The sequence below is a fragment of the Dipteris shenzhenensis genome, chromosome 31, assembly GCF_047967505.1.
Source record: "Dipteris shenzhenensis isolate YYH24624 ecotype China chromosome 31, Dip_SZ_1.0, whole genome shotgun sequence".
Lineage (NCBI taxonomy): Eukaryota > Viridiplantae > Streptophyta > Polypodiopsida > Gleicheniales > Dipteridaceae > Dipteris > Dipteris shenzhenensis.
The window spans coordinates 36,126,992-36,150,973 of NC_141626.1; the positions used below are offsets into that span (position 1 = coordinate 36,126,992).

Sequence of the window (23,982 nt, forward strand, 5' to 3'; positions counted from 1 at the left end):
TGTACATGCGTATATCTTCTCGGCAAACTTGTTCAAGCTTGCTTAGTTGGAGAGTCTGTTTCTCATTCAAGAAATTACTCAAGGAAACCCATGAAAATTCATAATACCATAACTTGATCTCCATGAAGCGTAATGGAGAGCTTCCTGAATCAAAATGGAGAGGAAGACTAGCTCTACAAAAAGGAACTCTCAAAGAGAAGAAGATGCCTCAAATGGAGGGATTATTGCCTCGACGGAGTGAGAGATTGAGTGCCTTGATGGAACAAGGGCTTGCACTCCCTCTTGAACGGAAATTCTCTCAATGGAAGATGCCTCAAGGAAGGAGGGCAACCCATGAAGGGAGTGGGAGTACCATTGGCTCTGATACCATGATAGTAGAATTGAGAGAGGGAGAGAGAGAGAGAGGAGTGCACGTAACATAGCTACCTATACACTCTATTGTATTGAACATGAACATGAATATATACATGTGAACCCCGTAGGGTTAGGGTTCGGCCCCTATGCCCTATAAGTATGGTGCAATTTACACTATCCTTAAAACATCCTCCACATGTGTGTCAATAATAGGAATAGTAACCAAAGAATCAATCTCCTTTGGTTGATCTTTAGATTCCTTTATTTGTTGTGTGAAGAATTAAATGACAATACGGGGATATCTGCATCAATTCAGCAAATGTAAGGCTGATTTTCATACTCTTGAATATTTTCCATGATCGAGCTAGTTCGGCATTAGATGTGGTAGAGTACTCCCGGCTCCTATTTCACATCTTGTTTCTTAGATTTTGAAGATTCACCTGGTTCAGAGGGAAGTAATTTAAATTGCTCGAAATACATCTCAACTACTGGTGCCTTGCCCTTCAATTCCCTGGCAATTTTAGTAGCTATCTCCTTTTGTTCGCTCTAATTAACATCTTTGTCAAATACATAACTGTTTATAGAGGGCTGGAGCTAGACCCTTTGACTAGGTAATCACTTAGGCTTCCATTGTGTCTAGTAACTAGGCTATGACTACTCAGCCTCTCGATCCATTTTCTTTTCTTCCATATTACAACGAAAAAAAAAATCTTGGAAGGATCCACATTCTTCTCTTTCATTTTTACCTTTGTCCTTGTTTTGCTTGGGACACAGTGGTTTCCCAATAGTAGGTTGAGTATCAAGTGTCACCCGATTGGCAGAACTTGTTGATTTTTGCCATTGAACCAACAATCCAAGTCATCATGCCCAAACTTAGTGCAAGTGTTGCAATACTTGGTTTTGCATTCTTCTTCTAATTGTCCATTCCTAGAACACTTATTGCACCATTTCTTGTTATTGCATGGCTTCCCTCGAATGCCCAATTCCTTCAATGCCTTTTTTAGCCTGGACTCGAGCTTATCTTTCTTTGACGGTGTTTCTTCAATGTCACTATCTGCACATTTCTTCTTTGTTTTGCCCCTAAGGACTTCACTCTCCTCCAGAGCAACAGCTCATTTAATGCAAAACCTATTTGGGTAGTTGATATTAGGAGCACTTAATCTCTTTTAGTTTTAGCCTTTATTGTGATGTGGTGACTTTCCCTTATGATATAATATTGTTATAGTTAAAATATGACACTTTGTGGCTATTATGTGTAGTATATAAAGATGTTTATTTATGAAATGCGACTTATAATGCAACTTGATAGGCTAGTCACTCTTGCTAATTGATGAATTAATCTTGCCAAAATGATTTTCAAACAAAGTTGTCACTCTTAGGTGTTTGATATACTTATAAACACTTTTTAAAAAATGCTAGCTCCTTGAAATCAATTTTATGTTTAGGCATACTAGATAAAGTTTCAAATCTAAGTGCTATTTGGGTGAAAGTCTGTGTTACCATACATTTGTGAGCAATTTGTAATCACATGTAATAGTCTTTTATGCTCCTTAAATTTTTAGATAATAGACTTATGAGTCTACCTTAAGCTTAAGAGAGGAAATCACCAAAAAACACATCTACAACAAGTTGTGATTTTTTTGCCAAAACCTCAAAATGACACTTTTATGTCCTGTTATGCTACCAAACTAGTGCTTTCCCTATTCGCTCTCCCAAGTCTTCCACTTGGTCAGCTTCATAAATAGGGTTTGCATGACATCCGCTCAAAAGAACATGGTCTCCATACCATACGCACCTTCATGTGTATTAGGTCGTGGAAGACTGATAGAAAGGGATGCAATATTTATGTTTGCCGAAGGCTGAGTGAGGGATACACCTAACTGTGTAGGCCTTCTGTCCATAGGAACAAGAACTCGGGAAAATTGCTTTAGTTTCTCTATATTCACCCCTCTAGGTGATCTGTAGTGTCTATCTCCATCAGAAGCACGATGTTCATCATTTTTTATGATTCTTTGAGCATTTGCTATTGGAGGTCTTCTTTGATCACGTCTCTTCCGACGGTGTTCTTCCAGTGGAACAGCCGAGTGTCGAAGGAAGTCTTTCTCTTATTTCATTCCCAGAAGCCTCATGTTCGTGCTAAGGATCAATGAAGGAAATGGTTGACTGTTCTAGGTCCAAGCTCTCTGTAGACAAGTGCTCATACTCCATTTGCCATGATGCACCCTTGCCTACTGGTCTTCAGGAACACCTCCTTCAATTACCAATGGTTCGTCCTTTTGGCAATTCATACTAATCAAATTCCACCCCTAGGGTAGGGAGGCCAAGTCTCTCTCCTCATGCTCTATGCTCCTTCTGGACAGTTGATGCTTCTGCTTGCCTCCTTCGGGAACTCAATTCTAGCTATGAGATTGCACCAGTTCTCATGGTTGGACATAGCTGATTTTCTTCACGCTTGTCTGTGTATCTCTATCTTCTTTTCGAGCATGTATTAGACATTGGCTAAATCGTGAATTAGCCGATTAGCAATGTGAATATTTTCTGTAGTCCACATTCCGGTCTTCAAACACAACACCTGACTATGCCACTCATCTACAATTACTCGGAGAAACTTCTTGTAGTAGCTCATGAAACCCAACAAACTGCTTTGGCTTGTCGTCGCTGGTTAGCATGAACCTTGTTCAATGAATGTGCACTCAATTCTAGGCTTGCTATACTCAATCCACTCAATTCCCCAACATCAACTCGCAAATTCAATTGACCCTTCCCCAATAGGATTACCAAATGTTGATGCTCTTGTTTTCTCGCTCCCCAACAATCAACTCACAAGTGCTCGGGGTGTGTTGCTCGTGAACTATTAACCCAACTGTGTAGTGCTCAGATGAAGATGCTCGCTCTTGCAATCCTGAAGAAACTGCATATGTGCTTGCTTGGTTGTGACTAACACAGATGCCAACAAAACAACTTGGAGGCAGGGGTTGTTGCTGAAGGGGAAACTGTGTGATGATGGGAGAATTGAGTTATTCATAGTTGGACAGATAGAATAAAACACAATAGGCTGAAGTAAAAAGACACACCTGTATTAAAGGAAAGCCTGCTACAACCAAGCCACCTTAGCTTGAACTATGCACTCATTAGCAAACTCCCATCCTAGCAAGCCAGGTGAGAGAGAGCATGTAGTATAATGTCACTCTCTCTACTCTCTTCTCTCTGTTACAATGCTTCTTCTACAACTACCATAGAGCTGACTTCTAAAACTGATGCGCGAACCATTGCTCTCCATTGATCTACCACCCTGAGTTTGTGGTTGCCCTTGCTTTAGACATGGGTTCACCGCTTCCTATTGCCGGTGCTCGCCATTGAGAAGTTAACAAAAATGCATCACTTGCTGCCGCTCGCCATTCAAAAGTTAACCAAGAGAGGAGCACTGCTTGATCACCAATCATAGATGCTACTTGCTCTTGCACCTATGTTGAGTCTGCCTGTTGGCCTAGCCCGAGGGCCAATATGAAGTTACTAAGGTTGTGGCAATTGCAAGCTTTTGTCGAGCCACACTGTCCATTTGCAAACCATTAAATTGTGATGGTTGTTGATGTCATCAATCTTTCCGTTTGTTTTGTTGCTCATTTTGTTGTTGTTTCTCTTCATTTTTTTCTCTTTTTTCTCCTTTTGCCATGTCGCTTTGCTGTTTTTTTGTAGTCTTCTTTATTTTCCCCTTTAAGCTACTAGAGGGAGAAGGGCCCATTTTTATTCAATCCCATTATTTCTGCATTGTTTCTTCAAGGGTCTTGTCTTCAAAAGGCAAATAAGAGAGAGAGAAGTGGCTCTCAATATACCTAGCATTAGGCCTTGTGGTCAAAGTATGGTGCCTTTTTGTGATCAACTCCCTAATTAAAAGAAGGCTCACAAGAAATTTATATTTATAAGATTTGACCCATATTTGGGCATATAGTCCTAGGCATGGTCATGTAGGCTTATAGTCATAGGCATGGTCATGTAGCCATATAGTCATACGCATGGTCATGTGGGCATATAATCATAGGTAGGTTTGCATATTCTGATGTAATTAGATTAACTAACCTTTGCTTCTTTGGGTCAAAATGTATTTGCATTCAAATTTGAATCTAAAAGTAGTGATCTAATTCAAGTAAAAATATTTAAATGTCAATATATTTTCAATGTTGATGCGACCTAGCACATTAAGATTTTGTAGCAATTAGAGCTCTTGTGCCACTCAACACATTATACTTTTTCACTTGTGATAGAGGTATCATTTACTATGATATGTCGCCCACTTAAATTTTGTTATGATTAAATGGAGCAACAGTAGCTCAAGTGTTTCGAATCCCTTAAGACGGCGATGTATGCAAGTGGATGTGTTGAGTGCCAAAAAAAAAAAGACGCCATGTGTGCCCAAAAATAGAAACTTTTGTAATGGTTTATCTTGATAAAAAGGTTGCTCCCATACTCTTGTACACCAGCTTCCACGAGGATGTGTAGCAGGGGGTGCAGGGTATTGGTAGATGAAGGTGGGGTCCATGTTCCCATGCCTTGTGTCCAGTGCAGGCTATAAGTTTACAAAATGCAGCAAGAACATTTATGTGGTGACATGTCAGGGGCTTCATATCATTTCTTTAACCTATTAACCACAAACATTATGTTGAAAAAATGAGGACACATGGTAGCTTGGAGGAGAAGAGCCTGCCACGTGTCACAAAGAAGGAGCTCTTGGATGGAGGCTTGGAGAGGGGAGGAGGTGGAAAGACTAGAGGCTTTGAGTGGGAAGGAGGTGGAAAGCAAAGATGCACCTTTGGGAGGAAGGAGGAGATGGAAGTTCAGCTTTGGGAGGAAGGTGGAGATGGAAGGTCAATGGAATGAAAGGAGGAGATGGAAGGTCTCAACGCCATGGGTTAAGACTTAGCCAACATTTCAAAAGCCAATCCAAGATGCAAGGTGAATTGATTAGCAATTTAAGAACCGATAGATAGATAGGTAGAGAGAGAGAGAGAGAGAGAGAGAGAGAGAGAGAGAGAGAGTCCTCATCACAATGATGTCCAAAAGAAGACAATGATACAAAAGAAATTCTTAAGGCCTCCAAAGCCATATACAAAAAGATCCAATAGATTCACTTAGAGCTCCTCTAATAAGTTGAATTGTGTTTGTTGAGTATAGAGCAAAGACAACAAATTCAAAAAGATACAATAGATCTACATAGAGCTCCCCTAATAAGTTGAATTGCATTTGTTGAGTAAATTGGGTCACATGAAACTTGAAATCTTATTTGTTGGCATTTTAAGATTGTACCTTGAGACGTAGTGCACCGAGTCTCTAACTTGTCGTAGACAGGTGATGTAACTCGTATCATCATATCATCATATATCATATGTTTTCTAGGTTCCACTTGGCACTTAGAGGAGAGTCAGGTTCTAGGCAAAGGAGGGTTCCACGTGGCAAAGAGAGAGAGAGAGGAGAGAGAGGAAGGGAGGTATTTAAAAGGTGGGTCCCTAGACAGGTCAAGGTACTCGTCCACCTCCTAAAGGAGAACCCTGAGCACCCCCGAGACCATCTTCGTGAAGCTCATTGAACAGTCTCGGCCCCCTAGCCACTGTAGATTTGCTTTGCCACGCGAGTCAAAGCTGACGGGCAATTGGTTTTTCTATAGGCCGCGAAGTGAGCTTAAGAGCGGCAACAAGGGCACCCAAACTCCTTCCCTCGAAGAGATGAGGTTGGTCAAAAGTTACAACCTGAGGTGAGGTCAAAAACTTTGGGGGGTTGATGTTTCCCGCCAAAACGGATTCTTAGTCCTGGGAATGAGAGAGACTTTATAGAAAGAATTCACAGCAAACGAACTTGCCGGAGAAATTGCATTGGCAGCGAGCGAGACAGGAGCAGCCGGATGATCCTCCAGAATGATGAAGAAGCATCGGAGAAACAAAGACCATCCGAGAGAGAGAGACAGAGGGAGAGAGAGTTTTGAACACTTAGTCTACAGCAATTCCTGTGAGAGTATTCGTGAAACCAGAAAGATCCGAGGAAGGTGACATTCCTGTGAAAGAATTCGTGAAACTAGAAGGCGGCAAGGGGCGAGGGGGAGAGAGACAGAGGGAATTTTGAACCAGGAGTCTAGCGAAGTTCGTGTGAAGATTCGTGAAACAAGAAAAATCCGAGAAAGGGAAGGGGTAAGCGAGCGAGAGAGACAAGATCAGCTAAGCTTAAGCATGGGGTTGGAACGTTCTGATCCGATGCACGAAGACGCTGCACCTCTTCCATCTGCAAACAGTGAGTTTTGAGGTTTCAGCTTTGATTGAATGCATTCCCTCTTGGTCGCAATTGTGGCTTTCGAATCTGCGGCACGACTCTAGCAGATTTATGTTTCGTCCTCCTAAGCTGACTGTTGTTGGAGAGCGTGTTGTCGATGTTTTGACCTGCTCTCGGTATCTCAAACCGAGCAGAGCATGCAATTGACTTGAAGCTTCGAAATCGGCATCGCAGATGATGAGGTCGATGACAAACTGGCTCCAAAAGAGGTCATGCTTGCTAAAGAAATTGGGCGAGTTTCAAACGCATTCAGTCCAGATTACTTGAGGCTTTACTACGGTAGGGGCTTTGTGCTCTTATCAAGCTTGCCTGGCAAGTGCATTTTGTTCATTTACTACATCATCATCCTGAAGTTGTGTAGCCCCTAATCATCGAAAAATTCCCACAGGGAGACTTTTTCCCTTTGCTGAGATGTACAAGTGGCTTGCTTACGGGCACGGTGAGCGAACAAACCAGAATCGTGCAAATTCCTTATTTAGAGTCCTGATGCATTGTTGGATCTAAGAAAGCGTCCCGCTTTCTGTGGCGATCAGATTCGAAGCACCCTGGATGCGATTCATCTTTCATCGGTCGAAGGGAATTTTCTTTTACATTGGAACATGATATCTACGTTCGGTACTTGTCATTCCACGATCCAAGTGAAATGGAAAAATCAATACGGGAAAAATGCCCTTACAAGATCGACATCGGAGCTGTATATACTGTGGATGTAAGTAACATACTCATCCTTTGATTGGTCGCATGAAGCACTTCGTCTTGTTAGGGCGCATCTCTCCTGCAATGGTTCATTTTCGTTCTTGCTGGCAGCCTGCAAAGCGTGCTGCGTATTCAAACTCTGGCTCAGAGAAAGTTTTTGCCCCAGTCGAACGGGAGCTTGTTTTCGACGTTGTAAGTAGCTCGACCGCAATCTCGCCAATAGGCAGTCCGAAGGTTTTTTGGCTCTTCCGTTTCGATAGGAATGAGAATTCTGTCGACACCTTCAAGGAATAGATCATTGCTTCAGTATTCTTCTTACTCACGGGTGTCTCTTCTACAGGACATGACAGACTACGATGATATCAGATTTTGCTGTACTGGGGCTGATATTTGTTTAGAGTGTTGGCCACTGATGACAATTGCAATTAAAGTAGTTGATACGGCCTTGAGAGGTCTGTGTTTAGTTTGACTATTGGCTATATACATTAGTTCAGACTGCCAGATGGTTTGTTGTTAAAACTCACTAAGATATTGCTCTTGTAATGGCAGAGGACTTTGGGTTTGAACACATTCTGTGGGTTTACAGTGGACGACGTGGTGTGCATTGCTGGGTCTGTGACTCTCGAGCTAGAAGGTTGATTGATTGAAGTTGTGAAGATCAATTCAGATCATCTCAACTCTCTGATGCTGTTTTTTCTGACTTCTTTCTGCATCTTTGAACAGTAACAACTTCCAGCATACATTTATTGTTTTTATTGTCCAATATCAACGAATTCGTCAAGGATTACATTTTGGAGAGCACACTTGGTTCTTGTTTAACAAGTCATTTTGCTCATTGTCTTCTACAGACTCACCAACGAACAGAGGTCATCTATTGCAGAATATTTCCGAGTCTACAAGGTTAGTGCAACGAATGCGAGTTGGTGATTTGATAAAGAGCTTTGATTGATTTTCGTGTTGCTTTTAGTTGTACTGAAGCTTGAGTTTGTGAGCAGTAAACGCATCAATGGATACATATAGTGGTCTTGGTTGATTTACAGCTTCCATCTTGTAGGTTATACATGAAAAGGAGATCTGGTTAAGTAGTATGCCAAAACTTCAGTTGTCCTACTTGTGCTAAACACTACCGGATAGCTTTGAGGGTTACTTCTCCATAGCCAGCTCCTTTCAATCTTTTGATGTGAAAGGTTAAGTAACTTGACGTACGTCAAGAAGCTGGAGTACCTCTTGCGGCATGTATTCTTCTTGTTATCTATGCCTATTGCTTTTGGAGCCTTCCATTATGTACGTTAGTATATATAACTAGACCCATCACAAAAGCTTGGGGGCTCTTAGAGGGATGTATCAAACATTGTATCTATCTTCTGTTAGGCTGCAGATGGCTAACTAATGAGTGCACAAGCTTCTTGACTTCCCCCCCCCCCCGCGGAAGAAGGAACCTTCTATTAGCAACTTGAGAATACAAATTCAGCAATCCAAAAAGGCGCTGATATGAAGGGTGCTAGCTGTTCTCGTGGGTCTCATCTCACTACCTTGAGTACCCTGAAAGTGGGTGCCAACAGCCAGGGGGATATACAACCAATGGCTACCTTGATTTGTGAAGTGTAGAAGGTGCTTGCAGGCTAAGCCTTGCAGAACTGCCCACACCCTTTGGCTTTCTGGAATCTTACGTACTTGATGTTGTGTAGGGTGTAGATGATAGCAAACCAGATACCGACAAGGGTGGTCGCTAGCTGAGCCTCCTATCCACCCATGACCACCCATATGCTCTATTCACATTACTTTCGTTAGGATCCTAAGGGAGCCCAACCAAATCTTCTGAGCCCTAGGGCAGCTCCACCAGGAGTGCACTATCATCCCTAGGTCCCCTACCGCAGGGCAAAGACCTGTCTTGCGGAGGGAGAAGCATCATTCCGAGTAGATGCAGAAGAAGCGGAAGAAACAACGTCGGCTTGAGTAACACAAACATTGGTGAGAATCCAATCCACGTGTGTATCATCCAAGAGTCAATAGGAAGGCCTTTCAGCTAAAAACCATAAAAAATAAGAAATCTTCCTCGTGCGGAGGGTGGTCCAAAGTAGGGATCAAAATCTGTTGAATTTTATCGTGGGGATCTAGTGCATCATTCAATGATGCTCTTAGGATGGGCTCCATGGTAATGCCTCAAATTGGAGTTGCTTGTTGATTTGCATGGTGTATCTAAAGAACTCTGTCTCCTCCATCCTATGAGAGCTTTCTACATGGGAAGGCTTAAACCAGTTCTCGGGATTCGAGCGAGACATATACAAGGTTTGCCTTTATCAAACAACCATTGACATAATTGTTGAGCTTGCCATCTGACATGGCTTTGTACATCATAGTGTAGCTCTTGCTGCGAATTGCGGGCATGGCTTGATTGCTTGCCTTAATTTAGAGCACTTGTAGGTGTTTTGTTATCTGTCGTTAGTCAGTTGTTGCTAGTTGTGTGCACGTTACTGCGCTGCCACCTCAACTGTTGTCATGAACTGGGATGATGCTGGCTGTTGCTGAAAGCTGAAAGATCAGATAATGAACAAGGTGAATCAAGTTCTTTTTATAGGTTTAGCCCCTTGTTGTTGATAGATTTTGCCACGGACTACTGGTTTGTCTCAACAGCCAGTCAAAAAGACTTTTTGTACCTGTCCAATATTGAATTTTGGAGATCATTCATCTTAGTGTATTGAAAGCATATCATGTTGATCACCAGCAGCATCGTCTTTGCCAAAATACTTATACGGATATTGTGATAGTCTAATGTGGTTCATGTTCTAAATTAGGGTGGTTTTCCACAACTCTAAATAGTCCTATTCGCCAAGTTCAGGGTCCACTTTCATAATACACTTTTGTATTGTCCTATCCTAGGTCTCGCCCATGGTCTCAAAGTGTCCTGAATTTCTTTTGATTCTTTAAAATATTCTTACAAGCATTGTCTAACTTAAGACCATGTTTTGCCTATGACTGTCGCAATCTATGGGGGAAATCGGTCTTTGTGAGGTAGTCATAGATTAAGTCGACCATCCTAAAAGAGCTAATCTTTTAGGACTGCCAAAAGAAAGCCATTCTGCGTATATCGACTTCAATAAGGGCAATACAATTATGAAGTGTGTTGGTTTATGTATTCATCCAATCGCCTGCTTTGTATAAATAACTTGCTTTGCTTAAGCATAGCTTGAGTTTATGGTTTCAACCTTATGAATGACTATCATGAGATTGAAACTGCACACTGTGTTGTGTTTTTAAAGGATGAGTTTGGGCATGTTATTGGATTCATGTAGATATATAGTAGCTTAAGTATGCCGTGTTGTCAATAGTGGTGGTGGAGGGACGAGGAACCCCTAACTCTAATGTTGAGAGCCTTAGTGGCTCTCTGTTGTTGCTCAAGAATGGTGGTCGAAACAGTAGTGTTTGTTAGGGTCTTGATTTGTGCCGTTCACTCACTTGGAGGTGTCCTCAATGGGTGATTGCATGATGGCTATTTGTCTACACTATTGGCCCACTGCATGAGGATGTTGCTATGGCAACACGCTCCTTATGTAGATTTAGTACCTCCTGACCAAGGCTATGGATAAAACAATCTTGCTCCATCTCTCATGCATGTAGGCAATGAACCTCTATGATGAGCATATATAAGGTGGTTGCAAAAATGGTGATTGAAATTATAAAAGGCTTTTTGCATGATGGTCTACATCCTACTTAATATGGCTTCCTCCCTCGTAGACACATCATTGTTAATATTGCACGTGCCTATGACGGGACAGAATATGCAATGTATATTCAGCAGGATGTACTCTTGCTGCAAGTAGACATCGCCAAAGCTTTTCATAATGTACAATGGGATTTTATCTCGTAGAACATAAAATCTTTGGGATTTGGACATAGAATGCAACATGTTATCTATTGGCTATACATTGATAGTAAAGCAGCATATATTTTATCCAGAGATATTTCTGATGAGTGGAACCCATATCTTCAGTGAGACCGGGATGCCCCCTTAGTGCTTTGCTTTATGCAGTAGCTACTCATCTGATGCTTTGCTATATTGGTCATCTTGTGGCCACTGATGCCTTGCATGGTTTGAAGATACATGGACGAAAGCCCATGATTGCGCAAGCTTATGTTGATGATTCAATCTTTACTCCAAAGAACACAAAATCTGATTTTTCGCAACTATTTTGGCTGTTGGCTTGCAGGTTAACTTTCAAAAGTCAGCTTCTGCCTTTGTATGCTAAAGATTGGCATAACTCTTTGTGGCCGGGGGAAATTATTTTGCCCAACTAGCTTGTTTGTCATCTTAGCTATCCTTTGGGATGGAACATTACTTGTCGTCAGCAAATAAATTGGGGTTACGCAAAGCTCAGGAAGAAACTAGAATATTGGAAATTGGTCACTTGGCCTCTTCATGCTCGACTCCAAATTGTACAATCAATTTTGGTGGCCTATATTCAGTTCTTCTTGCCTTTGATGATGTTTGATATCACTTCTTTCATGTCCACTCTTATGAAGAATTTTTGATGCTCAAAGCATGGCGGTAAGAGTATCAGATTATTCTCTATGAAGCATCTTTGTTCCCCAAAAATACAAACATGTTGAATACACATCCATAGTCTGTCTCTCCTATTCACCTCTCCATTAATTAATTGGTTTTGGTGCATGGAGGCTTAATTAAGCTATGCTTATCTATGGCTTAATTTATTTAGATTTTACTTAACCTATGTTTCTCTATGGCTTAATTTATTAATGCATTAGTTAACCTATGTCTCTCCATAGCTTACTTTGTTTTATGCATACACACTGTCCAAGGGGGGCTTCTCCAAACATTTAAGAACCCAAAACCAAGATTCGAACCCAAAACCTTCTTTTCCTCAGGGTGAGCCTTGCAACTAGGCTATTAAGTAATATTATGTCTCTTTGGGCTATATTGATGGCATAGTTAAAGGCTGTCCTTTTGTCCCCAAAATGTTCTTGGCTTGGAAAGAGATTCTCTCTCATCTCAAATGGCATGGTCGTGACTCTTTGGATGGGAATTCCTTGCGTGTTGAGAGTCTACACTGGTCAAAGGTGTTTGATCGACCCCTTGCTTTGCAGAAACCTAGGCGCTCATATTTATTTCTTTCAAAGAGATTACTTCAATTGATGATGTGCTTCGTGATGATGGTACCTTGTTGCCTTTTCCTTTCGCAGCTAGACAGTACGGATTGGGAATGCATTATCGACCCCTTAGGCACTATCTTTTTGAGATGCTTCATTGTTTTTTATTGGTACTCAGGTTGGAGCTTATGTATCGCCTCACTGATTGGACCTTACATCGCCAGGGTTTTGCTACGCGTCCTGTATGCTTGGCTGATATCTCAATGGCTGGTTTGTATAGAGTCTTGATGCCCCCTTCCTAAATTTCACATCATGGCAATTAGCTGGTTTGTATAGAGTCTTGATGCCCCCTTCTTGGGTATCAATCGTAATGCCAAATGGTGGTGTAAAAGATTGCAGCAGCTCTGGTCCTACAAACTTCCTCTTTGTCAATAGATTTTTCTATGGCGAGTGATGCTTGGTGTGATTTTTTTTGGCCACTGTGGCACGTAGGCATATTACTCCTGCTCTATGTCATAGTGTTTGGCTCACAGGGAATCCTTGCTCTATCTTTTGTGGACTTGTCTTGTTATCTGTGACTTCTTGCTATTTCTTCATCAACGCCTCCAGACCCGCTTTCCCATTGCTTGCTTTGGCAAGCTTTTTTGGATCCGTGGGATTTACCCATGGAGGGCGGAGTTTGATCTTTTTTTCACATGGGTTTGATATCGGGCAATTTGGACTCTGTGGAAAGACAGGAATCACAGAGTCTTTAGAGAGCCTACTTCTTTCATGTTCTACTTTTTTCGAATGTTGCTCAAGCAATCCTTTCATGATTGCTTGCTTGTTTGTTAGACAGATTACAGTGTTTACTTGTCGTACAATGAAATTTTCTGATCTTGTATTTTGCTGCTTTCCACTTTGGAGACAGCCTCTTGTAATATAAAATTACTTGGATTTCACTAAAAAGAAAGTGTGTGTGTGTACACATATATTTAACAAAAAAAGAAGTGTGTACACATAGATATATGTGTGCACACATGTGTAGGGGTGGTTAAAAATGAGAAAGACTTGCCCCTATGATGGGAGCAGCCATTCCTAAGTTTTACAACTCTTACTAAGATTAGCCAGAGGGTGTTTGTCCTATGATGTGTATGTGTGTATGTACCTACACATAGATATATGTGTGCGCATGTGTAGGGGCGGTTAAAATGAAAAAGACTTGCCCCTATGATGGGAGCAGCCATTCCTAAGTTTTTCTAAGCTTTGCTAGGGGTGTTTGTCCCCAGCTTTCTCACTGATGAGATCTCGTGCTTAAAAGTTGGTATTGTTTTTATGAAACCAGGGAAACGAAAATAATTCAAAAAAGGTGTTTTTGGGAGGAGCTGCTTTGCATCCTTCTCTATCGTAAGGATTTTCAACGGCCATTGCTTCTCTTTGATTGAGTACCTCTTTGTTGCAGCCTATGTATTATTTTTAATCTTTCCCCACGTTTTTCCTTCATTATGCCCTCAGGAGAGCTTATATTGAGGTATTGAAGCCATTTTTTGAGGAGCAGATAATACTGAATCAAAACCTTTTGCTGTCCGAGGAAAGATTTGAGAAGCTGCTGGAAATGGTGCCAGATGGTGGTATGTGGAAAGCCATGCTTAAATCTCTCCACCTCGTGTTCTTTCATTGACACTTTGAATGCTGAGTTTAGAATTTATACTGGCCCTAGCAATCCTTGTGTTCATTGATTTTAGACATGGATTTATACCCTTTTTAAAATTCTCCTCAATTTAGCATATATGTGACTTGGATATGCACGTCTTATTGTCTTTTTTGTGTTGTTCTGTATTTTGTGTGTGTGCATGCACGTGTGGGTGCGTGCGCGCATGCACACACGTGTGTATGCGCTTTTAAATCTTGCTTTGCTCTTCTCCATTGTTTAGCTTGTAATCCAACTATTCACATGCTTCATAGGTATGCTCTCCCTGTTTAGTCTCATCATGCTTGATTCAAAGCAAACTATACGAAAGATACTATTATGTCTGCATAGTTTCAGTGGCCAGTTATTATTTTTCATGGCAAGGCTTGAGAACGGAATGTATATATTGGCTTCAATCAAGTACAGCTAGACAATTCAGTCTTAAAAATGTGTTAGAGCTTTTGTGTTCTTAACAGGGATTGTTGCGCAAGCACGTGATCGCTGGCAAAACAGCAGGCGATCTTCGTCCGAGAATGACATCAACGTGGCTCGTTGGATGCAACTCAAACATTTAATTGAATCTGGCAAGCACAAAGTATGCTGTCACCTTGTTTTGCAGAACTGAAAATTTCATGTCACTGCCCTCAGGAATTCTGCTAATTCTTTTGTATGCTAATTGATGTGGGGGTTTTGTAGTGACTTTTTAAATTTTTTTGGGGGGGGGGGGGGAAGGCAACTGTTGGGATTTGGAGTTATGAATTTGAGATTACATTTGCCACATCAGATAACATTTGAGATACAGTCTAGCCTAACTTTTTGTAAATTTAAATGCTAGGGTTTATCTTTGCGGCGGTCTATGGAGGAGATCATATTTACATATACATATCCTCGTCTGGATTTGGAGGTTGTCCTTGAACTTGTCAGTCCAAGCATCGAAGCTGCATCTTACAGAGATTGAGGTTTTTGTTTCTAACTGGTCTGCTATGTTGGCTTTCAGGTTTCAAAACATATGAATCATCTGCTGAAGGCCCCTTTCTGTGTCCACCCCAAGACAGGTTGGTCTCCTGTCTTGTCTGTTGTACCTCGTTAAGGAAGGATTCTCTCTTGTGGTAGAAGTCCAAAGTAAGACGTCTGACCAGCTGAATGTTATATATGACAGGTCGGGTTTGTGTGCCCATCAATCCGGAAAAATGTGACAGTTTTGACCCTACTGCTGTACCAACTGTTGCTGATGTATGGATTTTTTCAAATTTGTATTTTCTGCACATTTGGATACCTCCACCTTACACTTGCCTTTCAAAAAACTTTTTGACGCTGTTTGACCTAAGCTCCATTTGAAAGATTAAGTTTGCATCTAGTTATGTAACTCCAAATTAGATTTCTATTGATATCTAGGTGTATTCTCATTTCAAGAGGGCCCTATTACTTCATGTGAAGGTGAAGCCTTAACAGCCCTAATGGGTAGTAGAACCTTCCCTAACAGCTTTAGGAGGTCAGGGCAAATTATTTGAAAAGAAACTTACAGTGCCAATTTGTATTCCAGCCCTTATCAAATTATCCATGACAGGGAAGTTTTTTTTTTTCTTCCTTGCAGTTTTTCCAAGGATCTGCAGCACGGGTTCTGCACACTTTCTGAGCTGTCTTGATCCTGATGAAAAGGACTGTGATCTGATATGAAACTGTGGGATCTCCTTTGCTTTTTTCTTAAATTATGAGAACTTTCTTATTCCTTGATGCTTCTTGGCTCACAGCACCTCCAGATGTAGCCATGACACTCATACGAGCCTCAATCATGTTTCTGTTCCAGTGAAATGAGTCAGAATGTAAAATTCATCTCAAGGACTTTACTAATAGCAGATAGCATAGCCTGATTTTGTAGCTTTCAAATGAGTCTCCCCTTGCACCGAAACTTAGGGTCAGGTCTCTGATCTGCTGCTCTATGTGCTCCTGCTGCATGGCCTCTTGTACGCTCTTGGTAGCTGGTGGGAGAACTACTTCAATTGCACAAACCCCCTGTTTAGGCCGACTGGACAATGGCCGACCACACCCTGGATGGCCCACCTACTCTTCTACATTGGCCAATTAGTCTGTGGACTGGCTGACTTGCCTATAAAAGAACCCAGCCCATACTCCATTCCGCAGCACAATACTCCATTTGTATTCTTTGATTTCTTCCATGCCATGGCCCATGGACTGCCCCTTGGATGGGCACCTTGTTAGAAAACCCATCTGTGAGCCCCCGTACGAGGAGAACAAGGGGTCAGGGAGCCTGTACTGAGGAGTATGTAGCCTTGTCTTCTTTGAGATCTCAGCATTGCAATCTCTTGTGCTTGCTGCTTTTACCGAGCACCTTTGCTGGAAGAGTTCAGCTCTGTTGTGAGCAGTGTTTCCCATGCTTTGTCGATGTATAAAGCCTGAGTTCTCTCTCTCCTCTCTGCTGTACTTTCTCTGAGTGAGCTTTCAGTTTGTGAGTACATATATAAGTGTTTGGAAAGAGTTTCCTTACCTGATTTTGGGCAATCTCTGGCATCCCAAATAAAAAGAATATCAATGGATCCCCCTGTAACACTTGGATGAAGCTTACTCCGTATCAGCTGGTCGTGTATGTTCTAGCTAACAATCCTCATCGGTAGGAGGAGCCAGGGAGGAACACCTTACTTGACCTAGTGGTGGAAACTACTCCCTCCTGAGTAGAAGATCTTCTGGGTATTAGAGAGGAGGGAAAACCACAAGGAAAAGAACTCCCACGCCTGTGGAGGGAGGCATCTTGTCTACCCCCTTCTTTTGGAGAAAGAATTTCTCCAAGCCTCCCTTCTTGTCTTGCTGCTCCCCGCCATCTCCTTCGCTTCCTCTCCTTCCTCCTCGCTCTTGCTAGTCGCTTCCCTTGCTCCTTCCCTTGCCTTTTGCTGTCCCCTTGGACAGGCTTTTACCTTGCCATTGCACGCTGAAGGCTGCCCTTGAGCCTGACTTTCCTAGCGCATGATGGCGCCTCTACTGGCGTCGTGATTGGCTATTAAGCTGTCCCCAGACAGCCCATTGCAGCCCTCCAAGCTCGTGGAGGGGGCTGCTTTGGAGGAGCCCGTGTGGAGTTGTGAAGGCTGGGAGCCTCTTCTTGGCTCCGCCCTTGCTTGCGCAGTTCGTTGGCCCCTTGATTGGCCCGTGGTCCTTGGGTACTTGAGGCTTCCCTCCGACGGCCCTTTTGGAGCTTTCTTACAGCTGCTCGTTTTCTTGGGAGCAGCCCGGTGCAGCCCCTTGAGTATGAGGTGTTGGAAGCCCCCTTGGCTGTGTGCTTCTTTGTGCTGACCTTTTCAGTCAGCCTTGTTGGGTGCTCGGTTGGTGAGCTTGCCATCTAGCTGTAGCCTTTGGTGGAGTTCGAAGTGCAAGCAAGGACGGGCAGGTTGCGCTAGTGGTCCGGGCCTGATTGAGACCTTTTTTTTTTGGCTCTTCTTGTGGCCTGAGTTTTTGTTGGTGGCCCCGTTCAGCCCTCGCGTGGACAGCTTTGTTTGTCGGGTGCTCTTTTTGGTATCTCTTCGTGAGCCCTCCTTGAAAAGCCACCTTGGGAAGGCTCCCTTGCAAGTGTTCTTGAAGGTGGTAGTGTTTTCCTTGGCTTTAGGTGCTTTTGGTTGAGCTGTCCCTTCAAGCCAGCTTTTTGGGAGGGCTCTCACCCTCTCTTCCCCCGATCCTTTTTCCTTTTCCCACCTCTTCTTTCCTTCCTCTTTGTGCCGTTGATAGTTGATGCTTGTTCCTTTCTGTGGATTGTACCTTGACGGTGACTCTTGGTTTGGCTAGAGGAGCTCAAATGGCAGCATCCTCGACTCCCCAAATTGTTAAGGTCCGCCTTTCCCCATAAGTAGTAGTTGAAGAAAATAATGAAGTCAGGACAGAGCGGTTGTGGGTAGGACAGTAGGTCTCATGCCTATGAGAAGACAGGTGCGTGATTGGATTCAGGCAAGCCTTTCACTGGAGGGTGACCACATCCAAAAGGTTGCCATCTACGAGATTGGATTCAGGCGAGCCTTTCACTAGAGGGTGACCACATCCAAGAGGTTACCATCTACGAGAGGGGGGTTTTCCTCCTAGTTGAGCTCTCTCGACACCACTCATGTCTTTGTGCAGTAGAGCTGTCTTTCCCTTGGCCTACACCTGGTTTACTTCATTTCTTGGTACCACGGTTTCACGATTGATGACACGGAGTTGACCCAACATGTGCTCCGCTTTTTGGTGACACTTCGCTTCTCGGACCTCTAGAAGGAGTATCAGACCATTCTCCATTTCATTGGTAGAGCTTTTGGCGGTGCAGTGATGGATCGCCACGTCAGACGACATTGTCAGTCATAGCCAAAGATGGGGTTTCCCATCATAGGTTGATAGTTGCGCATCTAGAGACTCTTCTAGAGGAGATCTTCTTTGAGGCTCTCGATGGTCGTGATTTCAGGCAGTGCATCAAGATCTTGGGGCTACCAGGCCAGTGCTTACAGTGCAAGTAGATGAGAGATTTGGCTTGTGATTGTTGGAGGGGTGTGAGTAGCAATCCGACTTAGCCTCGACAGGAGCACATGGCTGCTTGCCTAGGGAGAGCTCAACGTGAGTCTGGACAATGGATGGAGTTCCATACGCCCTAGGTAGAGCCCTCGGGGAGAGCGTGGACAAGGGTGGAGCGTAAAAAGCCTAGCAAAAAGGCTCTACAGAATTGTAGGCGGCATGTCAGGCTCTGCAAGCGCACGAGGGCAGAGAGTGAGACCGTTGCCCCCTCCCAAGGAACACATCATGTGGGGGACTTCTTCAGATCGCCTCAGACTCTGGCGGGTTAGGGCATGGTTGAGTCTTCCCCTTCTCCCCTAGGCGTAGCATCCCGCTCCTACAGTCCTTTCCCTTTCTTCCTTAGGATTCTACCTCCTCACATATGCTCGGGTCTGTCGGTTTGTTCTCCCGGCTTCTAGGTCCGAGGCCTCGCCCCCCTGGGCAACCCTTGCCTAGAGAGTTTTGGAGGCTCGGCCCATGGAACTACCTCAAGATCCCCGATGAGTACTCCCTCTCGCTCGAGATGACAATCATGATTCTACAGCCCCTTGATAATGGGGGCTCGGTCGGAGTGTTGGACTCTCGCAATCGCGTCTTCAAGGGCTTTAACTTTGTTTCACAGGAGAGGAGAAGTGGATCCCTACTCTTTTCAATTGCATGATGAAGAGCAAATTTTTCGCATAATGGTAGAGTGGATGGGTCCCCAGGGGTTAGATATTTGGCTCACGCTTGGTGAGTCAGCTATTTTTCAGCTTTGCTTCTCTCTAGAGAGGCCCGTCATAGGCACAAGCATGGCAACGATGCGTGCGGGGCTGGAGGTGCAATTTTCAGAATTCACACATTGGTCACTCCCCCAGTGTGCGGCCAAGCTTGGATTGGAGGTCTCTTTCATGATGCAGTGGGCTTCCAAGGTAGGCGTGGAACCAGTTATGCCTCTAACACGCTGTTGTGTAGATACATATTATTCCCCCTTAAAACCCTTCTCGAAGTCACAGAAGTTTGAGGTAGTTATGGAGGCTCCTACTCATAAGAGAGCCTTGTTCTCCCATGCCGCCTCAGGAGCTAGACTGTTATGAGTTGGAATGTGCATGGGCTCCATGATTGTGCAACAGGAGTTGCAGAGAGTAGTGGTAGGACAAACAATGGGTTTTATTTTGGTTTAGGAGCATATGTTTTTGGCATTCGACATTGGTTGTCGACACCCACTTCTCTTGGGGAGATGCTTAGAGGTTTGGTCCCCCTCAGTGGGTTGGAGTGGATGGGTTTGCATTTCAGCTTCCTAGGTAGTGGCTCGGACGTCTTTGACTAGGCCGAACTTATCATAGGATGCACAGTTTGGATGGGTGTCCAAGTGGAGGAGTCCAAGGTCGAGATCTTGAACGTGTTTGCACCCGCATGTAGATAGCACCGCCTTGCTTTTTTGGAGGCGGCCGATGGAGTGTCTTCTACACGTTGACTCTTGGATTGTTGGAGGTGACTTCAACAACCTTGAGTTTGGAGAGGATAAGCAGGGAGGAGCTTCTTTCTCTGAGATGCTTGCAATAGAGAGTACTTGGAGGCAGTTTATATTCGCCATAAGTGGCAGAGACCCGTGGAGATGCTGAGTTCACCAGGCTCTTTGGTAGCCTCCACTTCTCTTTCAGGTAGAGGAGGGAGGATGGCTTGTTGGAGTGCGTTGACAGACTTTACATTGGGGATTGGGTGATGCATAGGGGGGCTCCATAGGCATTTTAGTAGGCAATACGATGTCCGAACACTCCCCTATTGTGCTTCACTTAAAGCAGCCTTGCCTTGGACTCTCCCAAAAGAGAGTTCGCATACCAGATGCTATTACTTCAATAGGAGAGGTATAGTAGGCAGTAGTTACGATTTGGCAGCAGTCAGAGAAGGGGCGCAAGGATGGGTGGGCATCTTGGGTGGTAGATGCGATCCTTAGGAGTAGTGAGGAGCTTTAGTCACAGGGCTTGCCTTGCAGAAGCAAGAGAGAGTATAGAGACAAGACATAGCATCCATAGAGAGACTCAGAGAGCAGGATCCTAGCTCCTAGTGGCTTTGAGACCGTTGTGAGAGTGTGAGGCTCGAGCTGCATGCAACAAAGGTTAGACAAGCCGATACTTGTACCTCTGCTCGCGGGTCAGAGGAGTTTAGCAAGGCAATGGGATGATCAAATAGTTCTTCCAAACCAGGGGGCCACATTCAACTATGACGCAGCTCCAACGGTTGTGTGATGCATAGGGACAGATGCACACAGACCACCCGTAGGAGATTCTTGAGATGATCACAGACTTCTATCGGCAATTGTTCCAATTTGAGGAGTCGTCTCCCTCGATCCTTGTATCCTGTGAGGTGGTTTGGGTACAAGTTTCGTCAGTGGTCCAGTTGGGTTTGGGTTGACGGTTAGAGGGCTCGTTCACGGATGAGGAGCCCCCGAAGTGCCTTGGAGAGGATGGTTTGACTCTTGTCTTCTTTCAAAGCTTTTAAGAGCATATTCTCACCCTCCTATTGGTGCATGTACTATATATAGGGTGGGCGAGGGAGGTCTTCTAACAGCAGAGCTTGAGAGAGACTGATGGGATGAGGAGGTTTTGGATGGGCTTTCCTGGCAACGGATTAGGATTGTGGGCCGCTTGGGTAGGACTTGGACTATTGACACGAACTTAGTCCTTTCAGATTGGGAGGGAGCACGTTGGAGACTTTGGTTGTGGGAGGGTCGCCCTTTTAGGGACATTCAGTGGGATCCAAGGGAGTGATTTTGGCTTGCTCGAGTAGGGCTCTCAGTCAGAGTGGAGGAGGAGCCTTTTTTTTCTATACAACACGTATTGGGTGACACTTGTAGTTGGAGGCAGCAGCATGGGTCCCTTGAGGGAGTGACACTGGGTAGTGCAAGAGGTTCTGATAGAGGTTATCTCTTGCTTTTGGTCGCGCCTGTAGACAACCACGGAAGATTTCCTATGGGGAATTTGCTAAGGCCCTCAACCCCAGCAAGAAACCCATAATTGAAGTATCCAACCACATCTAGATTCCCTATTTCTAACACAATCGAAATCACAATCTTAGTTGTTGCTCCTCCCTGTCCTTTACTTTAAGCCCACCCCTTCCTTGCAACCCACCTCTTTCCATTAACTGCCCTCACCTTCTCCTTTGCCCCCCTCCTCTTTCTTCCTAGCCCTTTCTTTGATGTATGGAAGGCACATCACCCCCTCTACAATTTTACCCCTCACTTGCCTTTCACCCCTCTTAACCTCACCCTCAGCTCTACTTGTCTCTAGTTTTTCCCATCCTCCTCCCTAAACCTTTCCTAGCTGCCCCCTCCGTTAAGATTCCACCTAAAATCCCTCTTCCTTTCCTTTGGGAGTTTTGCAACCTACAAAACGTTTGTTATAGGAGTAAGTCAGCCTTCCACTTTATAATTGATTGAAAGGCTTCATTTTCAATTAAACCCACTTCCACCCCTCCACCGAGTATGAGAATGCGTTTATCCTTTAAAGAAAAGCTGTAACAGATTAAGAAAGATGATGAGGCTGAGAGTGCAACCACTCCCTTTGCACACATTCATAGGTCTTATCCTTCGAGAAGCCAAGCAAGAGACAAGATGCTTGTGCCTTTCTCCATAATCTCTTGGCTCACTTGCAGATGTTCACCTTTAGGAAAATGTTTCTTTCAAGTAGTGTTTGATTCTTTAATATTGCCTGAGAGTGTTAGTGGCTTTCAAGTAGTGTTTGATTCTTCAGAGATTTCCTTGAGGTGTTAGTCGCATGGCCGCTAGCCCTCAATTTCAAAAAATCTATCCTCTTTCTTTTCACATTGGGAATCGACCTTGAGGAAGAAGACCAAAGGGTCACTTCTCTTTTCAACAAATTTCTTGGGCTCCCATAGGTACCGGCTCCTCCCCGCCATTGGATTTTGGTCACTCAAGTAATTCTTCTACCTAGCTGTCCTACTTCCATAGCAAAGATAGTGAGGTTGGATGGGGTGCCTTGTGTTACGGTCATTCTTTCCGACCTTAAGATTACGAATGACTACATTTTACTTCGACAACCAAGTGGCTCCCTTTCTAAACAAAGGATTGACGCCATAGGATGCCATGATCAATACTCTTTGAACACTTTGCCAAAGATTGCCCAAGAATACCGAACTGCAGAGTCTCTCGCATAGTGAGCAAGTTTGTTGTAGCAAAAGCACTTTTTCTTTTGGTTGTCCTACTATCAAAGGACTTGTCATTGTCTAAAGAAACCTTTGCACGCCTTGGGTTTTACCATTGCTTCTTCTTGCAACATCTCTACCATCTTTTTGATGGTACATGGCTTTGACTATTCAATCTTTGTGCACTACTTTACAAGATCTTTGAAGCTTCATAGAAGTATGGCCAATGCATTGGTATCCACTTTCTTATTAATATCTACTAATTGGTTTCGAATTGCATGTTTTGGTCATACACTATCTTCTTTTACCATCCTCACGTATAACAAATTATCATTGGTGGTCAAAAAGCCTAAGAAGAACTCCCACCCTCTGCAAAAGATTTTTTAGAGGATGAAAACTCATTTGCAATGAAAGCAAGGAGGAGAAAAAATGAAAGATTTTTCTATTAAAGGAAAAGCACAAGTTATGTGCACAATAAAATGAGACTTTCTCAATTGAAGAGTCAAGTAAGCCCTCTAAAAGCCCTGCTCCCAAGGCTTAAAAGGGAAGAACAAAAATGGTAAGTAAGCCAATCTCTTTTCTCACACTCAATGTCTATGGTCTTACTAACCTATTAGAGGGCATGGAGTAACTAGTTGGCTCAAAGACAATTCACTTTTTCCCAACTTTTTAGGCTTACAAAAAGTTAAGGTGACATATGCTATTTTGGAACAGAGACTTAAGACATTTGACAAAAGAAAGCCATGGTTTTATATTGCACATGAGGAGGGAAGAGATGGAATAGCTTTGGGTGTTTTGTTTCATCTCAAAGATGGAATCATCAGTTTTCAAGAGGACAAAAACAGAAATGGATTTCAATAAAATGCAAAATAAAAAGTCTCTTTTACTGTTGTCTCAGTATATGCTCCCATAGGCTTACAGCAAGGAGAGAGACTTGGGACTCTCTTAACATTTTGGGGAACAACACTATTCTACTTGAGGACTTTAACATGGTTGAAAATCTAGATGATAGATGGCTAAGAAAAGGATCTTTTCTAAGAGGCTCAAAATATTAGATATGGGATGACCTAAAAGAAAACCTACAATTAATTTACAAGTATGACAGTCTCTTTTACTTGGTGCAACGGACAGGTGGGGGAATTCAAAAGGGAAGCAAGACTAGGCAGATTTTATGTTTC

The 23,982-nt window shown here is 43.4% G+C and overlaps 1 protein-coding gene across 1 annotated transcript in view; it reads left to right on the forward strand.

Annotated features, from left to right (window-relative positions):
- The first annotated feature begins 6,195 nt into the window (after positions 1–6,195).
- The window catches only part of POLA3 (DNA primase POLA3), a 29,187-nt gene continuing 11,400 nt past the window's right edge, over positions 6,196–23,982 (forward strand). The window contains exons 1-14 of the mRNA XM_087369779.1: positions 6,196–6,630; positions 6,844–6,948; positions 7,058–7,108; positions 7,203–7,378; positions 7,477–7,557; positions 7,706–7,817; positions 7,915–7,999; positions 8,214–8,265; positions 13,796–13,857; positions 13,966–14,081; positions 14,617–14,735; positions 14,976–15,044; positions 15,138–15,195; positions 15,300–15,373. Of these exons, the coding sequence (XP_087225905.1) occupies positions 6,570–6,630; positions 6,844–6,948; positions 7,058–7,108; positions 7,203–7,378; positions 7,477–7,557; positions 7,706–7,817; positions 7,915–7,999; positions 8,214–8,265; positions 13,796–13,857; positions 13,966–14,081; positions 14,617–14,735; positions 14,976–15,044; positions 15,138–15,195; positions 15,300–15,373 (1,221 nt within the window). The 5' untranslated portion in view covers positions 6,196–6,569. The remainder of the gene's footprint in view (positions 6,631–6,843; positions 6,949–7,057; positions 7,109–7,202; positions 7,379–7,476; positions 7,558–7,705; positions 7,818–7,914; positions 8,000–8,213; positions 8,266–13,795; positions 13,858–13,965; positions 14,082–14,616; positions 14,736–14,975; positions 15,045–15,137; positions 15,196–15,299; positions 15,374–23,982) is intronic.